The sequence below is a fragment of the Pelecanus crispus genome, chromosome 10 (genome assembly GCF_030463565.1).
Source record: "Pelecanus crispus isolate bPelCri1 chromosome 10, bPelCri1.pri, whole genome shotgun sequence".
Classification (NCBI taxonomy): Eukaryota; Metazoa; Chordata; class Aves; order Pelecaniformes; family Pelecanidae; genus Pelecanus; species Pelecanus crispus.
The window spans coordinates 20,016,642-20,039,566 of record NC_134652.1 but is presented as its reverse complement, the minus strand read 5'-3'; the positions used below and the strand labels follow the sequence as shown (position 1 = coordinate 20,039,566).

The window sequence follows — 22,925 nt, the reverse complement described above, 5'->3', positions numbered from 1 at the left end:
AAAAATCCACCTGGGATAAGACCAGATCTGCACTACAGTTAATGGGCAAACCTACTCTCTTAGATAGCTTTTTCTAGGCTTTCTTGCTTTCCAGGCTGTGCTGCCCTGTGCGCCTAAGGACCCACTCCAACCTTCCCTGTCAAACACTCAGATGTTGCACAAAGTGACAGCTACCTTCAGAGAAAACCTGAAATTGCCCAATATTTCAGGTCTTTCACACTGTAGTTAATATGGGACTTCTTGCATCTCAGACTGTGACTTAAGGATGAGATAGCTGAAACCCTCCAGACTTCCCAGGAGTGGGGTTACAGAGTTAGCTGTCACTGTCATCCACATCCTTCTGTGACTACAGTTTGTGGATTTAGACAACATGTAGTGTTTCTTAAAAAGACAGATTGGCTTAGGTTTCATTGCTTTTACATCTCAACAGACCGTACCTAAAGTCAAGATGCACTTCATGCTGCTATTTTTTTTTTTTTAAAAAATACGGTTCTGCTAAATCCAGAGCAGTGCTGACCTGCAGAGCCCAGCTCCCCTTCAAGCAATGAGGTAGCAACAGTCTTTTTACTGGGTTTGTACAAGCATATTTTAAAAAGGTTTTTTCTTTATCCTCAAAATCTTGGACACGTACCTTTGTTGCATCTACATTTTTGCATGTTCTCCCAAAAGTAACTATGCAATCACAAGTCTGAAATTTAGAACTGCTTCCTTATCTCACTTCCCATATCTCGCCTTTCTCTTTCTTCATCCAGTTAGTGTTATGCTGGCCTCTCTGTGCTCTGGCTTGTTCTGGGAGTTTTATATTACCATTTTTTTCACAACCCCATCTATCTGATTCGCCTCCCTCACTTTGTCCTAGAAATATGGGAAAGGACAAACAAGCCAAGGGTGCAATCTCTTTTAGGGTTTGGTACTAGCACATACAAGGCTGCACATGTGATGATGTAGACTTCTCATTCACCCATTGATATGTTATGTCTTTGTCAGATGAGTAGTGAATTATCTAATTTTAAAAAAATACTACTGTTGCAGTTAGGTATTTTGATGCAGTTCTATTTATTTATCTTTCAAAAAAAGTAAAAAGTCCTGTTCTTGAAGCCAAGCAATTATTTCCTTATGCTTCTTATTTAAGCCTCTTTCAGTTAGAATTCTCTCTGAAAACTTTCTCCTCTTCTCAACACCATTGTTACCTGTGTGTTTGGATAATGGGACATTCTTCTAATCTTCTTTTTCCATCAAATACAGCTCCATCCAACAACAGTTTCCATTTGCCATATAGCTGCGTTTTGTTTTGGCTATATGAAGAAACTTGGTTTTTTCTTTCCTTTTTCTTTTCTTTTCTTTTTTTTCCAAACATATCCAGAGATGAAAGGTGGCTCTTTATCTCCATAAACTTTAAGGATTGACACACAGCCCATAACAACTCTTGTTCTTTCCTGGGCTTTTATTACCTGAAACAAGTGGTAGAGGAGACGTGGAGTCCTGCAGGATGCTTTCCCTGAGGAAAGCAATTGCCTTTAGTGACAGTTGGGCAAATGTAAATTTCTGACTCATAAGACACTTCCATATTTTATTTAAAAAATATATCAATTCTTATTTGGAGGAAACGCAACTTTTCAGACTTTCCTGCAGAATAAAAATGGTTGAAACTTCTGCCCAGAATTCTGAAATCAGCTTCAGAGATTTGTAATCCCACTTGGAATCTTCACAGACACATTTATTTTTATATTCTCCTATATATCCTCACATAGGGAAAAAAAATTTACAGAAGGCCTGTGAAAACTCCTCACTTAGGCTAGGAACACAAAAAATGTTAATCTGATAGGTAACAAAGTCAGAAACATCATTAATTGCATGTCGACTATGGAAAATATGCTTGAATTAATATGACCTCTACTCTGTACTACAGAGCTTGTGGATATTCTGGGCCAAAATCTCTTCCTGTCCTGCACATAATACTTTTGGAATATTTAAAAGAAATTGGACTGTTCTAAATCAATTTGAAAATTTAGAAAACTTTTTTGAAGCTGGGATATAGCTTATCTCTTACTATTACAAGACTATGATCCTTCTCTAAAAATGAGGCCAAAATGTGCCTCCTACTGTATGTATGTTAGGGTATAATCCATCTAAAATGGCTTAAGCTTGTTGCGGTACACATAGAATCATAGAATCGTTTAGGTTGGAAAAGAACTTTAAGATCATCCAGTCCAACCATTAACCTAACATTACTAAGTCCACACTAAACCAATCAAGGGTAGACTAGACTAAACCATGTCCCGAAGTGCTACATCTACCCGTTTTTTGAACACTTCCAGGGATGGTGACTCCACCACCTCTCTGGGCAGCCTGTTCCAATGCTTGACTGCCCTTTCTGTGAAGAAATTTCTCCTAATATCCAACCTAAACCTCCCCTGGCGCAGCTTGAGCCCATTCCCTCTCATCCTATCGCTAACTACATTGGAGAAGAGACCAACACCCACCTCACTACAACCTCCTTTCAGGTAGCTGTAGAGAGCGATAAGGTCTCCCCTCAGCCTCCTCTTCTCCAGGCTAAACAACCCCAGTTCCCTCAGCCGCTCCTCATAAGGCCTGTGCTCCAGACCCTTCACCAGCTTCGTTGCCCTTCTCTGGACACACTCCAGCACCTCAATGTCTTTCTTGTAGTGAGGGGCCCAAAACTGGACACAGTATTCCAGGTGCGGCCTCACCAGTGCCGAGTACAGGGGGACAATCACCTCCCTGCTCCTGCTGGCCACGCTATTCCTGATACAAGCCAGGATGCTGTTGGCCTTCTTGGCCACCCGGGCACACTGCTGGCTCATGTTCAGCCGGCTGTCAACCAGCACCCCCAGGTCCTTTTTGGCCAGGCAGCTTTCCAGCCACTCTTCCCCAAGCCTGTAGCGTTGCCATGGGGTTGTTGTGACTGAAGTGCAGGACCCGGTACTTGGCCTTGTTAAACCTCATACACTTGGCCTCGGCCCATCGGTCCAGCCTATCCAGGTCCCTCTGCAGGGCCATCCTACCCTCGAGCAGATTGACACTCCCACCCAGTTTGGTGTCATGTGCAAACTTACTGAGGGTAGCTGAGGTACATGGCTCAGCACATCCATCCAGATCTTGTGTATCTGCCACTTAGAAGCTCAAGTGTTTGCAATCTCTGTATGCTTGTACAAGGGATGTGGCACAAGTTTCTCACTATTTAGTCCAAATTAACATCATTGAATTAATTTTAGTCATTTTGGCTTCATACTTGAGAAAGGGGGGACACAAGTTAGCCTAAAGTGTGATTTTCTGCTGAGGCAATTTGATAATAAACACGTCTCCTCTGCGATGCCCTCATGTCTGAAAAGTAGATTGAGCTCTGAAACAGTCGCTAATGTACCCTATGCTTTATCTGGAACATGGCTTGCAGTGCAAACTCAGTCTAGAGAAAGCATCTTGTTCTTACAAGTTGTTACAAGCTTATTAGTATTTTATGTTATTACAGTAATATATTACTATCATTATTGCATTTTATATTAATACACTACTAATATATTAATATCAGTAATGAATCTATTAAGTGATAAAGAAAAATATTGTTATAATACTTGACCCTGATCCACTGAGGGAAGAGCTTTGTTACCAAAGCCAGGAAAAGTAGAATCACATACTTAGATGAGCTGCAGTGGTGGGGGGAAACAACTAGAACTAGAAACAGTAAATGATCTTGATTCTTACACAAGGCAAGGCTTTAAATCATTTTAAGCAGAAGTGATGACCAAAATCAGCTTGTAAGGATAAAGTCTAGATGTCTCTGAACGTCATAGAGTCATCAGTTTTTTTCCTTACTGGCTTCAGAAAGGAAAGAAATCTCAAGAAGCTAGGAAAGCTTTCAAATAGACAATAAATTAACTACTGAAGTGGAACAAGGACTATACATAAACAGAAACTAAGACTTCAGCATAGACAGAGTCTTCATCGAGAAGGGCTCAACAGACAAAGCAACAAGAATTAAAGAAAGAAAAGATGGATAAAGACCAGACAGCTCCTGAAACAAACTGTAATCAGACATATTTGTATGTTAACAATATAGGATAAGACCTTTACCTGGTGTAATTGGTGTAGCAGCACCACAGCTAATTGTGCTGCGTGACTGTATGCAGGAGATGTTGGTCCTTGTGACTTTATTCAAACTCTTATATTCACGTTAGAATTGTAACATTTTCTTTCAGTGCCATTGTTGCTGTGCAAAGGCAACATTAAATTTCACAAAGTAGTTTATTTCTAGGCAATCCAGGAAATTAACATTTCATGGTTTTTTTTTATAATAAGGAGTATTTCTAAGCAATGTAAGTTCTTTGATCCAGCTGCATCTTAAATGTTTTTTTTTTAATAATAAAAAAGTGGAAAGAAACGAATTATACTGAACTTTTCACCATTCTTAGGTCTTTATTACAGCAAAAATCTCTAGGATACAAGATGCATCCAACATTCAGGCCTACTAAAAGTTGTTTGGGGCCAAGGGCCAAACAAATGGGTTAAGCCAGTTTTGCTCTTTCCTTACTAGCAACACAAACATCCTGTACCACTTTTTACCCTTCCCCTTTCTGGTATTCCTCTTACACCCAGATTCTTTAGATGGTCGTCTTGTTTCTCTAGGCTTGCTAGGACTGGTGGGCTGTACAAGCAGTAACCTTGCAACCTTCCAGTTTCTTGATGACTGCATTAACAGTGCTCAAGAAGCCTGGTTCTTCCCATAACTCTTCTTTCAAATCTGTGGGGAAAAAGCTAATGTGATGAAACCATAAATTATCATAGCAAAGGATGAGTGACCTTACAGAACAAATTCGGGCTTTTCTGCAAGCTTCAGAGCCTCATGCATCCCTGCAGCTGACAGTTTCCGATTGATATTCCTGTATCTGCATTGGAGTAGGTTGCGGTAAGTTGTCCTCAGGTCCCGATTGAAGAAGGCATATATAAAAGGGTTAATGAGAGAGTTTGCGTAACCCAACCACAGAAATGTTCTCTCAACCCACAGTGGGATACAGCTGCATGCTGTACCGCAGATGAAGGGCCTGGCAGTTGAGAGGAGGAAGAAGGGCAGCCAGCAGACAGTGAAAGCCCCAACAATAATCCCAAGCGTAGTGGCAGCTTTCTGTTCTCTTTTAAAGATGGAAATGTTTTTCTTGTCATGCTTTAGGAGTCGTGAAAAATTAGTACATTCTTCAGATTCCTTGTGCAGTTTTACAACTCCATTCATAGAAATCCCTTCCATTTCTTCCGGCCGGGGAAAACCAACAAACTTGTGTTTAGCAGCACTCCTCTTGGCAGCTTTGTAAATCTGATAGTACATGAAAAGCATCACTGACATTGGAATATAAAATGCAACTGCCGTAGAGTAAATAGTGTAGCCAAAGTCTTGACTGATCAAACAAACCTTTTCATCATTTACATTTTGGGCCCAGCCAAAGAGCGGGGGTATAGTGATAGAGGCAGATAAGAGCCATACACACAGGATCATTTTGGCCATACACTTCCCATTCTGCCTTACAGGATATGTAAGCGGTCTCGTTATTCCCAGGTACCTAGAACGACAACATACAGTTACTATATAGTGCAGGGGTTCACAGATAAAAGTTATTTCATGTAGTCTGCCCTAAACCAAAACATCTTTGGCTAAGGTTTCTATTTTACATTTTTCAATCCTTTCTTCACAGGTATTTGAAACTTGTAAATTGATGTGTCTTTCACTTAAAAATCTGTAGTGCTCATACTCTGTATAAAAGGTCTTTTCGTCTAAAAGGAAATCTCCCATTGGCCATAATGAACTGCATTGTTAATGAATTTGTACAATTTTCACGCAGATAACTGATCTTTTGGCTTTTAAGAAAATTCTGAAACCTAAATTTTGTTTGCCTAATTTATGAAATCTTGGAGTATAGATGAATACACGCTCTGCAAAGCCTACCACGTCTTCTACTGAGCACATGGTTAAGTTAAAACAAGCGTGCATTCACGCTTGCCACTCAACTGAGGTGATGAGCTTCTTTCTTACCTTCATGTTTCAGATGGGAACAAAAAACTGTAAACTTATGCTAAGAGTAGATTATTTCAATGCTACAATAATTCTTTTTATCATCATTTAATTAGAAAGAAATTATATTTATTTGATGTTCAAACTTTTACTGAACAAAATAACAATCTATCACAGCGTCAGTTCAAGAAGACCTAGGGAAAAAACATAGCTTTACCAGAAGCTAAGTATAAGGTAGTAAATTGTAAACAGACAAGAAAAATGTTTATAATGTGTCAAGTTTTCATGGGGGGGAGGGTGGAAATAGTAGTCTGTTGACAACTTCTATACTTCCTAAGCTGTGATAGCTTAAACTATGGAGGTTTTTTCTGTTTAAAAAAAAAAAACCCAAAACTGCTGTGGCCCTATATAGCTGGACAGCAATATCATAAGTTTGTGTTTACTCTCAACTACAGAAAATTTCTGTATTTCCCTTCTATCTATGGGAAGATTCTCTTAGAATTGGATGCTTTTTTTTTTTCCCCCACACCTCACATTTTTACTCTGAAACTTGGTTTCTGCTCAACTGGAACTTACCTATGAGTTACTGTTAACTTCTCAAATTGTTCTTTTTTACTTCCTCCCAAAAGAAAGAATTTTGAGAGAAATCAGTGTGACTTGCTTTCTTACTTGTAAAAGAAATGGTTTCAAATCAGGTTTCAGAACAACATTTCGGTTTCAAGAGGTACCCGTGTTTAGTTACACAGTGAAAGTTTTGGAGGGTTACAAACAAGAAACGCAGCAACGTGATTAAAAACATTTTTTTTCTGAGCATTTTTTCTCTCTCTACTGACCTAGCAAATAAAATACGAGTATTTGCCTGGCTCTGTGGAATGCTGCATTGTTGATTTTACTGCAATGCAGTAAATTATGGCTAGTGCTGCTGCTTTATACAAGCACTCAGGTATGCTACAGTTTTGGAAGGATAAAGAAGGATCATTTCATGATCTGTTCTGATGAGTAACAACAATCCCTCTCAACAGCATCATTGATTTTATATTACTTGATATGGTAAGCGTTATACAAAGGATGGAAGTGGTTTATTGCGCCCTATTCTTGATAGCATGCACAAGTAAATTACAGCAGGCCAGTATTGTGCCAGTGAAGCTGTGTCTGGTGGGGCTGTGAGTTAAGAACAGTTATTAAAATTGGCTGGGATTAGAGCAGTGCGATACATGGACTATGCTATTTAAAAAGGCTGTTTCTTGTGGACCTCCACATCAGCATTAGAATATAGTCACTGCACCAGCTCCTGAGGCCATGGGCATACTGTAGAGCCCATGGAGATTTCTGTTTTACAGCATCACAGCCAAAACTGCGCTCCCAAGGAGCTGAGAGTTTTCCAAGGCACTCCAAGATGTAGACGAGTAGGGTTAATGTGGTGAAGTTCCAGCGTTTAACTACATCATTCTGCTCTAAGCAATGTAACTGCAGAAAGAGTAATGCAGCCCTTCTGGGACGAGAGTGGCACACCCTTAAAATTTGTCTGAGAATAGCAGGATTTAGCTACAAGTGAGTTAAACACATCTTTTGTGCAGAAAGCTTACTTGTCACTTACAATGTGCTGTTTTAAAAAAATCTTTAAAAAGTTGGTCCACCTTCCCGAAGTATGTATTTTTCTAGCTATTACCCAACTGGTCATTAAAAATAACATGCTTATGAGATGAGCTTTATTATGTAGCTAAAAAAGTTAAACTGGATTTTTGTAAAAATCAGACCTGTGGGTTTCATGCTCTGAATACCTACTGATGCATTCTCATGCATCAGAATACAACAAAAAGAATTCAGGAAAGCAGAAGTATACTGAAAAGAATTAAAATTCATTAGTTTTGCACTGGCACTGCTTTTTTGGAAGCTATCTGAGCTTCAAAAATGCTATTTGAAATTAAAATACATTAATTAACATAAAAATACACCAGCATCACTTCTGCCTTATCCATTTTGCTAAATGTAGTATGATAGGGAAAAAAAGTCAGCGGGCATAAATGAAGGAACGTTATCTTTTTATCTCTATATATGAAATCCATTACCCTTGAAAACTTGCAACTTCAAAATAACGTAAATCACTACTGTTGTCTAATACACTAGAGAGTGTCCAAGACTTAAAAGTATTGTGTCAAATTCATTGCAATCTTTAATTACTTAATCTTTATTTATCTTAATCTTTAATTACTGCTTTCCAAAAAATATTACTAAAGGTAAATCAGATCAACTTAATATATCATTCCAAAAATACATAACGCCTCAAGGCCTTACTGCTGGGGAAAGAATGAAGTAAAATTCCCTAAAAAGCCCATTTCATGTATCTCAGCTATCCCCCACAAGAAAGAAATGTCTCAGACTTGTTATTCTGAGATTTGCTTCTTTTACACGCCACAGACGTTCATTTTGATGTTGGTGGGGAAGAAACTGTGCCTCAGTTCTTACTTGTTAAAGGAGGGCAATGCTATTTCATAGTCTTCCTGCTCTGCGTGTCTTGAATACAAGGTTCTGCCAGACGGCATCTATCCACATTACACCCAGCACAATGAGGACTATAACTAGGTTACTCCTCAAAAGCACCGTATTGCAGACACATGACTTCTGGTCATGGCATTTCCTATCCAGTGTTGCCTGATTCTGTATGCAGAACACCGGAGTGCAGGATGCTACAGTGAACAACTATCGGGCAACTCTATGAGAAGCATGAGACATACTGCAGTCATGGTCCTGCTGCCATTCCAAGAAGAAAGGCTGCTGGGTGAGTGGAGAGAAGGGAGAACCTGGCACTAGTATCTAGAGGATACAATAAAAAAGCCAGATGATGGGAACTTCTTTGGTACCACATCACTAAAATCTGCAAAACAGCCCCGTGCCCAAAGAGCTCAAAATAAGAGCAGAAATATAGACCAAACAGAAGACACACGGTGAGGGACAGAGTGAATTTTGTCTTAAATGAATGTGTGTAAACACATGAGCACATCCCCATTCTGGGTTGGTTCTTCTGATTTCTTCAGTGTCTCCTCTTCCCCACTGGAGGATCAGGAACCGACTCCTGTGTCGCAGTCCCGTTCAGGTGTGGGGTGCACAGCTCTAGGCAGGAAAAATTATCCCTTTCCATCCTCCTCCTGGAGCTCTGTTCAAATGTAGGTGGGGGGTAAAGAGCTTGCTCCTTCATGGGGTGCTGTCATCAGCTATTGTGAATGATCGCCTTCTGTCACATTCACCCACAAAACACCAACAATGGAAAAGGTAAATGAACAAGTCCTGTCTTTCCCTTCCCTTAAAAATCTGATTGCCTGTGATGCAGTATTCTTTCCCAGTACCTCTAAATTGTTGCAATTTAGTGACAGGCAATTGTTATAGACAATTTAATGTAATACCATTATAACTGTATAGGACTGCTCCTGATAGCAGTTGGTTTGTGGGTTTTCTCATTCTGGCTTTTTTGATACTGATGCACTGCAACAACCACACAGAATAGTTTTTTCTCCTATAGAGCTAAAAGTCTCTGTTGTCATTTGAACTGTAGATCCCACAGGTATTTCTTATTACTGTGTGCTCAACATATTGAATGTTACAGCAAGTGTTAGGATGTAATGTATATGGAAAGCAGAACGGTATATGACAGAGGGACCAGGCATCCACAGGGCCTGGTGTCTGTTTTGGGCACATCATCTTATCTTTCTGTGAGTCTCTGTATTCCCTCTTCCCATTTATGTTTGTCTTAGCTATTTGCTTGTTGTGATGGCTGTCATACGTTATTGCTTGCACAGTGATTATCAAACTGGACTGCCGCTGTGTCCCACTAGATGTTACTATATTAAAAAAATATGAAAGGTTTGATACAATTTCTTTTCTTGTAAATATATTTCTTTCATCCTCTAATCTAGGAAATTGTGAAAAGTAGTTTGCTTTATCTGCACTACCATGAAGTGAGTTCGTATAGGCATCTACTTATCATCCTCTACAAGAACATTTCAGGAAGATCTTTTCATCACCTTCACGTGAATAACTCTCCATTTGTGGCTGAATTGATTAGTAATTCTATAGATGTAGAAAAAAATGCTAATTCTTCCTCCAAGAAGAAAAAAAGCAGCAGTGCCAGCCATGACCTTTTTTTTTTTTTGTGGCATGAACCTGTTGGGTTTTTTTTTTAGTACAGAGTTCACTTCCTTTTCTTTGTGTTTGTTCCTGAGCAAGCTAAATATTTAAGCTGTAAAAATGATGAGTTGTTCATAGCTACGTTGGAAACTTTGAGATGGGTCTAGTCCTCACACCTTTTGAAACATCTAGAAAGCAAACTAGACTTAACAGCTACATCAATTTCAACAATAGAAAGAAAATAGTAATAGGATGGTCCAGTTTGGGATCCTGTGTCCAAAATCTTTCTGTATTACTTCTGTTATATGGCTAAAAGATGAAGAAAAAAAGTACAAGGACTTGCTTCTCACTGTGAGCAAAGTTACAGAGTAATAGAAAACCTAACAGCTAAAAGCAATAAAACTGTTTTGAAGCCTCCTGCCCAACCCAATACTAAATTGAACGTGCCATGACATCAGGATCACTTATGCCACTTTTAAAGCACACACATGTAATTCTTTTGCCTCTGGCCTCCATGTACTTTATAGGCAGATAGAATTCCATTTTAATTAGTCCACATTCATTTCTCAGAATTCACTGATCTGATCTAACAGAGAATTATTCCAGAATTAGCTTAGCATCGTTCACTGTCTGACTTTGTTTTTATGAAGCAGATTGGATTACAGTGGAACAGAATTTGAAACATTGTACTGGAAATGATATAGATGTGTATTATAGCTATTTCTACCAGGAATCTCAACATATTGTTCTGTTACCACTTACCATTTCACTACGAGTTGTCTTTAACCTGAGGTTCTTTCAGTTCTTCCTATTTTTCTGTTTTAAGAGAGTCATAAAACTGACTCATTTGAAAGACACAAAAATGCTTACTGCTTTACTTTTGTGCTCTTTTTCTAGTACAGCAGATTTCCAGCTTCAATACATATCTCCTTGTATTAGTTTCTTTGCCAACCCACAGCTATAGAATCCTGTCTAATGATTCACCTGCAATAATAACTTATTCTGAAGAATGATGCTGATCTACTGATCTTCCTTCAGTAGCTGCAATTCTTTTATGATCTTTCATAATTTTTCTTCAGTTCAATTCAGTGCAACATTGAGACACTTCACGAGAACAGGAGCATGATGCCATTCCTAAAAGCTATCCAGTGTTCAGAAATATTCTCCCTAGTACAGTGATTGATCTAGATTTTTTTTTGCTTATACTTTGATATATTAAACAGTAAATTAAATGTTGAAACATTGAACAAGTTAAAACAATGATCAAATCTACTATTTCTGTTACAGCTATGTCAAACCACCTAATGGAAATTGTTCTCTTCTTTTCAAAGATGTGTTTACACTAAGGAGAAGATGCTCTGTCCCACAGACCTGCTTTTAAAGAGAATAAGGTATACAAACTGATCAGGGAAATACTATTCCTATCGCATATTTAAGTAATTGAGGTGGAAGTAAAGGGATAGAAACATAAAAAGACTTAAGTGCTGAGATATGAGCATTACAGTGCACGACTATGGTGTTAGAATGTGAAAAGTAACCTTGTTAATTATTGTATGACAGGATTGATATTTGCCTTTCTGCAATACAGACTGGCCTCATAATCATATCATGACAACTGCCAGTTTATTTTCTGGAAAGAGAAGGATATTTTGGAGGCAGTAAAATACTCTTCTCTTTCCCAGAAGTGAACAAAGTTACTGATTTTATTGCATATATGACAGCTTTCAGAATATGAATTAGATCACTTTAAAACCTAAACATTAAATATTGTGCAATGTTAGAGTAAGACAGCAGAACTAACAAAATCAAACCATTACTTAGTGGAGGAAGAAAAAGACTTTGTTCAACTAGTTCTGTGCTCTGTCTAGTTAAATGTTGTATCTTTTCCATGTAGTGAATTAGTACATAGTTTATAAAAAGTCTTAGCACAGTGGCCAGCTTCCACATCTTAATTGCATTTGCTAGAAATCGTTAAAGCTCTACTTTGTCCTTCTCAGTTGATGTTGAATGCAGTAATGTGAAAGAACTTAAATGTCTGTTTTGGTATCTATTGTTTTAGATGCTTCACGTTCCACACAATTTCAACATTATTCTTATTATTGAAACAGTGATACTTTAATTTTGAAACTTGGAAGAATGAGTATGAAATATTTGTTTTGCTTTTAACAAGGTTAACACTTTCCATTAGTCCCCTTCTTGCTCTCAATTAAATGCATTTCCTTAAATTTTTACAAAATTACTGTTAGAGTAGGTACATATTGAATACAGTACTATACTTTTATTGTACATAGTGAATGTTCTGACTTGATTTTTCTTTTTCTCAAAATTTTTGATCGAACTCAAGAAGTGTAGGCTTTCCTGGCAGTGGGGGAGGATTAAGTCAATCAAAATTAAGTATCTGTTCATTCTAAGGGAATGTAATTTGCATAGTAGAAGATTATGTTCTCCTCTCTTACATTTCTTTCAGTTTCTCTGTATTTCTATGGACTTTCTCCCTCTCATATTGTGTAACGTTACAGCTTCATATTTTTCTTAGTTATTTTAGCTCATTTTTCATTCTTTTATTTCACTCATTCTATTTTTACTTCACTTTCTTGCCCTGTCTTATTTCTATTTCTCTCTTAGCTCTGTACTTTTCCCTCTTCATTTTTTCCTACTGATCTAACACATCCATCCTGTGGATGGGGGGATGTATTCTGCTCTCATTCTAAGAAATACATAACAACCCTACTGCCAGAAAGAGATGTGTAATGTCTTTCCATTTAACTTTCATTATCTTAGTCATAATTTCTGAAACCATATTCCTCTTTCCTCTCAGACCTTGGCAAATTTCTTTTACTTGTCCTCACCCTTTGCTTTCATTTTGTCCCTGCATGACTGTCAAAGTATTTATAGAATCGTTTAGGTTGGAAAAGAACTTTAAGATCATCCAGTCCAACCATTAACCTACACTGACCTAACCAAGTCCACACTAAACCAGTCAAGGGTAGACTAGACTAAACCATGTCCCGAAGTGCCACATCTACCCGTTTTTTGAACACTTCCAGGGATGGGGACTCCACCACCTCTCTGGGCAGCCTGTTCCAATGCTTGACTACCCTTTCTGTGAAGAAATTTCTCCTAATTTCCAGCCTAAACCTCCCCTGGCGCAGCTTGAGCCCATTTCCTCTCATCCTATCGCTAACTACTTGGGAGAAGAGACCAACACCCACCTCACTACAGCCTCCTCTCAGGTAGTTGTAGAGAGTGATAAGGTCACCCCTCGCCTCCTCTTCTCCAGGCTAAACAACCCCAGTTCCCTCAGCTGGTCGTCATAAGACTTGTGCTCCAGACCCTTCACCAGCTTCGTTGCCCTTCTCTGGACATGCTCCAGCACCTCAATGTCTTTCTTGTAGTGAGGGGCCCAAAACTGGACACAGTATTCCAGGTGCGGCCTCACCAGTGCCGAGTACAGGGGAACAATCACCTCCCTGCTCCTGCTGGCCACACTATTCCTGATACAAGCCAGGATGCTGTTGGCCTTCTTGGCCACCCGGGCACACTGCTGGCTCATGTTCAGCCAGCCGCTCAGTGACCGGCCGCCAGCTGGACTTAACTCCATTTACCACAACTCTCTGGGCTCGGCCACCCAACCAGTTTTTTACCCAGCGAAGACTATGCCTGTCCAAGCCATGAGCTGCCAGCTTCCCAAGGAGAATAGTACAGGAGATGGTGTCAAAAGCTTTGCTAAAGTCCAGGTAAATGACATCCACAGCCTTTCCTTCATCCACCAGGCAGATCACCAGGTCATAAAAGGAGATCAGGTTGGTCAAGCAGGACCTGCCTTTCATGAACTCATGCTGGCTGGACCTGATCCCCTGGCTGACCTGCACTTGCCTGTTGAGTTCACTCAATATGAACCGCTCCATAATCTTTCCCGGCACCAAGGTCAGGCTGACAGGCCTGTAGTTCTCTGGGTCCTCCTTCCAGCCCTTCTTGTAGATGGGTGTCACATTGGCAAGCCTCCAGTCATCAGGGACCTCCCCTGTTAACCAGGACTGCTGATAGATGATGGAAAGTGTCTTGGTGAGCTCCTCTGCCAGCTCCCTCAGTACCCTCGGGTGGATCCCATCTGGCCCCATAGACTTGTGAGCATCCAGGTGGCATAGCAGGTCATTAACTGCTTCCTCCTGGACTATGAGGGCTCCATTCTGGTCCCCATCCCTATTCTCTAGCTCAGGGGCCTGAGTACCCTGGGGATGACTGGTCTGGATTTGTCACCAGTCACCGCCTTGTTCTTAGCTTCCTGACAAAACAGTTTGGTAGCCTTTGGTTTTCCACTGCAAATGATACGCTGTTTGGAAGAAAAGGACCCAACATGTAGTTGCTGCTGTTTATCTTGCAACACTGCCTTAATGTTAGATAACATGTATTTCCTAGCTAATATTTTGTAATTGCCCAAATAAATATTTTATATTATAGACTAAACACTCTTATTAACTGTCTTTCAAGAAAACAGTACATGTGTATTTTCCTTTTTTCTTTCTTCACCAATGACATAAAGGTAGGACACATAAGAAGGAAAATGGATTTCAGCCCATTCCATCCTTCACCAGCCTCCTAGAATCTAGATGCATTTGAAAGCTGAAAAGGTTTTGGAAATTAAATATTTAGAATTAAGTTACATGCTGTAATGGTAGACTTCTTATTTTCAAACTTCTTTAAAATATCTGAACTCCAACTTTGTGGGTTTCATCATCTCTGGTTTCCTGTATGTAAGTGTGGTTTGCCTACTGAGTGCAATGGGATTAATTATATACAGAGCTCAAAAGTGCTTCTCACCCCACTTCCTGAGAGATAATCTGTAACACTTCAAAAGCTCTCTAAATCTGGGCAAGTCACACATGGGAAGAATCTACTTTTCTTTACACTGTTCAACAATGTGCAAGGTTGAGGAAAATAAAAAATAATTTCATGATTTTCTAAAAGAAAATGTACAACTCTGTCAGGGGACATACTACCCACTTCTCCCCTTTCACACCCCCCTAGATTTGCAAGTTCCCTTTATTTAACACAGATCTAATTTTTTTGTGGAATAAGAAGTGAGAAGAGAGTCAAAAGGCTCTTCCTAAATTTTTCTTCCTTTTCAAAAATGAGAAATTGTATTAATCAAAATGTAGGATAAAGTACAATTTACAATAGGTATTACTAACATTTTGGGAATATTCCCTAGAGAAGTGCTGCTTGGGCTTTTTAAGCAATGTTCACTAAAAAATTCTTCATCGACTTCATCATAGTATACACACAAATTGCTTCATAAGTCCAGAAGGCCAGGCCCTTGTACACACTTACAGCTTCATACCCTATAGTATAATTTACACTAGTTAAGTCATTTTATCAATCAAGGAAAAAAAAGAAAAGCAAAACATCTTCAAAAATGGCTGTTTGTTGCTATATTCAATAAGGTGATTAATATCAGAAAACGCTATTTTGTTTAAAATTCACATTTCAGTTTATTCCACATTGAGTGCCTTTTTAATATTCCAAAGTATTTTAGACTCATAGAAACGAATGCAGTGTATTTGCATCATGTCAACTGTTGTACCTATCCGAGTATCTAATTACATGTAGGCTGATATGTCTTACATGACTATTTTTTCATTTTTATGTGTATGATGCAGTGTCTCATTTTTTTAAGTTATTACAAGATGCCTGGCCCCTTTTTGAGAGGGAAAAGAAGATATTTTAGCCTTCTGATACTATCTGAGAAGGCTAAGACAGGAAAAGCTTTGCTCTAGAAAAGAATTAAAGAGAAATCACATTCTTATTTATTACTGTCTCACTGTGTCACAATGCTCATTTTGGATTGGGTATACAGTAAAAAAGAAGTTCAAGCTGGAAGAAAGCTAGGGAAGAAGTCTTATCTCATATGGTCTTTTGTATGGTAGAGGAAAACTAGTTAAATCTGAAAAGGGAAAATGAATCTGAGGGGGACAAGTAAATGATTTTCCATGACTGGAGGGAGGTGGCCCTGGCAGTGAGCTTGAGGAGCAGCAGAGGAGACCTTGAGCATGAATGCATACAGGTCAAAAGTCACTGAGGAGGGATAAGGCTTGACTTGAAATACTGCTTAATGGTGTTACATGGGACTCGAGAGAAAAAGAGAGAAATGTACTGGGAGTTACCTATGTTTGTCCTTTTACCAGTCTAGAGAATCTGAAGCAGCAAGTGAATGACATGGATGAAGGACTGGACCACTGGATGCTGGTAAGGCACTGGAGAAGAAATGACATCGCTCTAGTCTTTCTTCTTTATAATAAAGAAATTGGGGAGGAATGTTTCAGCACTGGAAGTCATCTTTATGATGGCCTTAGTTCCTGAGGAGTTAATCTCATGTTCTAACCCTTACTCCCAAGCATTTCTACCTCCTGCACAATCAACCTCACTGTCCTCCTGACAATTACAGTCTGTCAGAAGACAGGCATTAACCATGATCTTCTGCTGAATGCCTACATGTTTAGAGGATCTAAAGCTTTAGATGATTCATTTGTTCATTGGCCTGAGCCACCTATACAACTGAAGATAAGGGTTCAAGTCCCTGAACTTAATTTGATCGATTTGACTATAGGCTAACCAGTATAAAAAAATATGAGAGTTAGATGTCATCAGGATAATCCAAGTTGCCCAGCTGAGAGGCAGAAGCAGTCCATACAGTTGATATTTGCTGATAGGAAAAGGTTTATTTGCTGCTTTGCCTTTCCTGTGGGGGAGAGTAACTTTAAGCAAAGATGTGTTTTCTTGAAGCACCAGCTGAGATGAAATCCCTAATGTGTTAAACAGAGGCAGTTCCTGAGCAAAAGAAAACAGAGGAATGGAAAATAATACATTTTGTGGATTAGGAACTAGAAAATCCTCATTTCCTCTTTTGGGTTCCCCCATCTTACCCCTCTTGTCCCTTATGCCCAGGGGTATTGTCAAAGCCAATGAAGATTTCAGGTTTTTGCCAGAGTCTGTGGTACTTCTAACGCATTATTCCCACCCTGCCCTGTCCCCCTCCCCTCCCCTTACTGCCTTCAGAAAGGGTTTTAGTTCTCAAACTCACAACTTACTAACACAGCTCGGCTCTCTCACCCTCCCATATCCTGACTGGTGGTGTCCTGTGGCAAAGACGAGCGCTCGTGATTCCAGAGCAGCCTGCTGGCTTCAGCCAGGTCAGAGGAGACATGCCAGGAGACAACCACCAGACATGCCTCAGTCTTGGGACCATCCTGTTTTGTGTAAGCATTCAGGTAGGCTGTAATAAAACTTGCAATGTGTTTTCTCCCAGTTGTGTACTCTGCCAGACACCAGCACAAACATCCCTTAGGTGAGCAATGAGGCAGGCTGATAGCCCACAGGATCTGCATCTATATTTTGGCCAGCGTATCAGTCTACCATCTTCTCCTCCCATGTGTGTGCAGGCACATACACGCACACCCCAGATGACCCCTTTGTATCTGGCAGCAAGGTGAGTCCCAGGATGTATGTGCTACAAACAAGTTGAAACCAGAGCAAACTCTAGGCGGACCTTCAGAGAGGGTACTGAGGTGCCTGCAGACGCACATGGGAGGGTGCCTATGTGGATGCAGCTGAGGCAGCCTGGAGAGTTTCTCAGGATGAGTGGTGGAGAGTCAGACTGGGGATGGGATACCAGGCCTTTAGATGGTCCTCAGCAGGAGGTTGCCAAAACAGCACAGGGATATCTAGTTCCACAACACAAAAACACACAAGTCCCAAGTCCCTGCACCCAGCTGAGCACTCTGGCTGTTCCCTGGCACCATAGTGGCATAAGACCCAGGCCTCCTGTGCCCCTTGCTACTCACAGGAGAAAGCCTAAACGCACAGGGAGCTGCAGACAGCTCTGCTCTGGGTCATCAGGGAACCTGAATATCAGTGTTTGCCCTGAGCATACTAGGCTGTCACTTTAGATGCAGCTTAAGTGGTCTTCCCAGAACCACAAAATAAGCCTATAATAGACCCTGATCACCGGGTCATCACAAGCCAAGGTTTGTGCTTTTATTGCATAACCAGTTTTTTTTGTGTTGCTTGAGGTAAGCTAACAGATACCTTCAACTAAAATGTGTGGGGGCTTGATTTCAGAGCTATGAAAAACTGTCTTAAAAAGAAAACCCTCGTCAGACTCCCATAAAGTAGAAATGGCTACAGTGATTTTCTCCAACTTCACTACATGAGTCACGCTTGGATTGACACTAAACATCAGCTTAAAAGGAATTATTTTGAAAGTTATAATAGTGTTTCAAAATGAAAGCCTCCTACAACTTTAACTAGAAAATCATGAGTGATGTCTTTAGTACAATTAAATGAAGCACTTCAGAAACTTCCACAGTATAAGTGATGAATGAAATGAAAAATCACAGCCCATTGAACCGATAATACCACTATATTAAAACAAAGTATCTTCAGGGAATAGCTATTTAAATGTGCTGATATTTATGTCCCCTCTCTTCCTTCCTTGAATACAAAAAATTTAAACATAGTATCTCCAGACAAAGTACTTAAGGAACAACCCTCTCTAGAATACTTCCCTACTCCCCCTTCTTTCTCTTCCTATCTCTGAAGAGACAGGAAAAATGCTGGGAGGACCTGGTCCAAATTCTCCTCTTTGCTTCTCCATGACAGTAATTTTGCAAGCGCCCGAACAAACACCTATATAGTGACTATCGGTGAATCTCAGTACAGAACTAATCTACTTGGACATTTTTGGCTTTGTCCATAGCTGTATTGGCCTGAAGGTAGATGTAAATTTGTCAAAAATCACACAAAGATTTTGTTACGTTCCGTTGGGTTGGGTATGTAAAAACTGTAAATGTTCGCCTCAGGGTTAACCTTTTTTGCCCAAGTTCAGCAGGAAAAAAAACACAGTATATCAATAAACTGGGTTAGATACAGGAAAAGCTAAGTCTAAAGCATGTTTAAGTAGAAGTCTTATTTCTAAAACTGGGGTGTGCAAAGCATCTTATGTAGAGTCTGTATAGAGTCTGGGTCTATAATATTACCTGTGGATATGTCACCCAGAAGTACCTCCTGTTCCTAGAAAGCAGGCACTGTGCGTTTTAATTTCATTCCTTTCCTGAAAAATAGTTTTTAAATATTGCCATTATAGTTCAGTGTAAAATACACTTCTTGCTAATATAATCCTCTCACAAAGGAACTCTCAATGCAAATAGGTCTGAAAGCAAGAAGAAAACCCGCTAACAGAATAAAATTGAGAAATAGTAACTTTGGGATTGTAACCAAGGCACTGAAGCAGACAAGGCATCTTAAGTAATTCTGTTTCATAAAAAAGTCCGAGATTAAAAAGGACACTGTATCTCCTCAAACACCAATATATTCTGGCTGACTAACTTAGATCAGTGATGCTTTATTTGAAAACAGCAGAAAACAAAGCAAAGAATTTTTGTAAAGCTGAGTCAATGAAAAAAAACCCAAAACACCAAAATCCCAACCACCAAACTACCCAAAACATGAGGTAGGGAGTTTGTGATAAATCTCCAGAGTACAAGCAACTAAGAACCACTCTAGTCAAAACACTAGAAGAATAAGCTACCTCTGCTCAAAGTCAAATACTGGCAGGTATCTAGCAGTGCTGTGTGAATAGTGAAAAGAGCCATGCTGTGTTTCCGGAAAGCTGTAAAATTGGCCTTCATTCTGAATTTTACGAAGGAAAAATCCAAAGTTTTTTTACCCTGAATTGACTGGTTAGAAACACAATGGTGCACTGAACCCTGCTTTTCACATACAAGCAAATGAACTGAACCAGCTTTGTCTGAAATATCAAAAGAGGGCATCACCAGAAAATAATTCTAATTGTGTTACTTTAAAAAAATAAATTCTAGCAAAATCATCTCAATTTCGTAACATGTTTTTATAACAGAACATCCTATTCCGATCCCCTACAACACCAGTAGGTTTTTTTTAATATGCAGACTCTGGAGTTGCTTGTCCTCTACCGTAGTAAAAGTATGTCTCACTTCCTAATATGAATAGGTCCTATCACAGGAAGAAATCATAACCTGTTTTGGAAGGGGGCGGCAGTGGGTTGGAAAGAGCACAGCATGAGGGGAAGGTGTCAAGGAAGGAAAGCAGGAGGTTAGATCAAATTGTGTTTCTGCAATTCAAGAACCTTTTAGAAAACTACTGTTTACAGTCCTTTCCAACAGAAACGTCTGGAGCGGGGACTTATCAGAAGATAAGAAGGTGATTCCTTCCCTGTAACTTATACAAACAGCTATTAATTTGCCATTTCTTGATATTTTAGTAGTATATTGTCTGCTCAGTATGTGGTACAAAATGAGGTTATCACATCTCATCATCTTTCATGTCAATGAATGCGAGGTCTACTGTAGCAACCACATCTCTCAACCATATATCATTTATTTCCTTAAAATTAATTTTAACTAACATATTTATTTACAGCATGCTTATACACCAGATGCCAAGTTCTCCCTTCACATGTAATCATCCTGCCTGCTGTCATTTTCCTCAGAAAAAGTCTCATTCAGTGATATTTTGGAATTTAGTTTCAATAAATAAATTGGTTGGATCAAGCTTTCCTCTATAAACTGGAAATAGAAAATTTGTAGGAATTTAATATTACTTTACAAGTATTTCTTCCCCTTGCAATCACTGGGAATCCTTAAATGCACAGCCACAGGTGTCCTTTAACTGAAGGAGAAGGTTGAAGGGGAGAAACATCTAGTGATGAAAAATAACTGCAGCAAAATCCAAATTGTGGTGGGTAAAACTGTATGTTCAGCTCTTCACAACCACAGCATTTAATAATTCATTTATCATAATATTTATTCATTTTTACTAGCAGGCTTGGGAATGAAGAAGGTAATGGCCACATGGACACTACTTCTTTCTAGCGAACCAGTCCTCCACTCTAGTGAACTTTGAACCTCCTGGGTCTTGCTGAGACCTGCCAGGCTGTGGTTCCACGTAGCGGGCTTTTTCAAGCTTGCTGCCTCAGTAAAAATTAATCCAAATCCAGTAGCTCATACTCCTCATTTCAGACGTCTCCAGGTCTACATTTGCAAAGGCAGCTCCAAGTAAGCTTAGAGATTTGCAGACAGGAAACCTGAAAAAAGGAGATTGGCCAGGACAATGTGTCCTCTTTGTCTTGTTGAACAAAGGGCCTGCCCACAACAGGCTTCCACTACAGTACATCCTTTTCCTTCAGTAACATCTTTCATAATTTTTCATGGTTTTAAAATTGTGCAAAATTTGCAACACTAAATGTATTTAAAATACAGAACAAATTTCAACACAATACAAACTGCTACCATCAACTTCACAGGCATGAAATCATAGTACATTCAATCTACAGAATAAATTGCTTTTTTCCTGTCAAGAAAGGAACTTCTGGCCCTCTTCCCCTGGGCCTTCTGTACACAATGACAAAATCTGAGGTCAGACTCAACTATTAGTTACTCACAAATGACCATTTATCCAGCTCAGTGTGTGTGTGTGGGGTCACAATTCTTTTACGATGCCTTTTCATGCTCCCCAAAATTTAGTTATATTTTTATGCTGAAATAGAAATAGATACAGCTGATGATAGACCATCTCCTTCTCTGAAGTCTTTAAAGATAGCGGGATTTGGAGATTATCAAGGATCCCTGACCTCTCTTCTCTGTTTTACAGATGCTACACCACACACAAAAGCAGTGAAATAGGTGGGATCAGCAGAAGGAAGCCCTTATTCTCGTCTCTCAGTGAGTATGTCTCTCCTTTGCTTTTCTCAGCAGCAAGTTGGCAACTCTAAGGTTCTTCTGAGATGTGGTGGCATCAACTTCGTGTGGATAAAGACTAAAATACCTAAGGTTTATTGCTGTGCCAACAGCTTCCAATAACATCAGTTCTCATTGCCAGGCTAACAACTTCAAACATGCATTTGAATTTAGGAGCAGAACTTTGGCAGCAGTGTGGGATGAATCACTACAGCTAGCCTATGGACATCTCAGGGAGCTCACTGCAAACTGCAGGTGTTTGGGATATTTGATAAGATGCTCCCTTCATTTCCACACTTAGGGAGCAGTGCAGAAGCTTTGTGTTAAGTAACAGGCTTTGGAAATGGTAAGCTCCTTCTTGTGTTGTTTAATTCACAGGCAAACAGTCCACTATGCTATTTTAATTTCAGTTATTTTTGAAAAAATGGAGCTTGTGTTCTGCTAATGACCAAACTCATTTAGCAAAAATAGCTTTTTAATGTGGGACAATAGACTCTTGAGAGACTACAATTGGTATTGTTGCTAAAACTGCTTGTGCTATGTGGGTCTCTGAATGCAGACTCTTAAGGTAAAAGGGAAACTGTGGTACATAACAGTGCAAAAATTAAGTCTTTAGAGCCAAAGCTGTATTATTTTTAGCATCAAAACATTGTATCAGACTATTAAAGAAAAGCTGTGCATCTTGTCAGCAGCTGTTTTGGGTCATGGGTATAAATATTTCCAGGTAATTTTTGGCCAGACAACACATTCTGACTTTCTTCAGGGATTTAGTATTTCAACTATTTGTTAAATGTCAGCTTCTACAGCAGATAAACAAAATTTAACAACCCCCAGGGAGAACTGTTTACAGAAAATTATTCTGGCAAATGGTACTGTGTATCTGAAATATTTCATCATAATCACAACATGTTTTTGTGGTTTGTATTCATGATGACAGTTATGTTGCAAATTCTACAATGTTTAGATAATAGCATATACTTCTGTTATCTGTGCTCATGCCTTCCATTTCCACC

The 22,925-nt window shown here is 39.4% G+C and overlaps 1 protein-coding gene across 1 annotated transcript in view; it reads right to left on the bottom strand.

Moving 5' to 3' along the window:
* Positions 1-4,819: 4,819 nt before the first annotated feature.
* The window catches only part of HTR7 (5-hydroxytryptamine receptor 7), a 29,035-nt gene continuing 10,929 nt past the window's right edge, over positions 4,820-22,925 (bottom strand). Inside the window, exon 2 of the mRNA XM_075717828.1 lies at positions 4,820-5,570. Within this exon, the coding sequence (XP_075573943.1) occupies positions 4,820-5,570 (751 nt within the window). The remainder of the gene's footprint in view (positions 5,571-22,925) is intronic.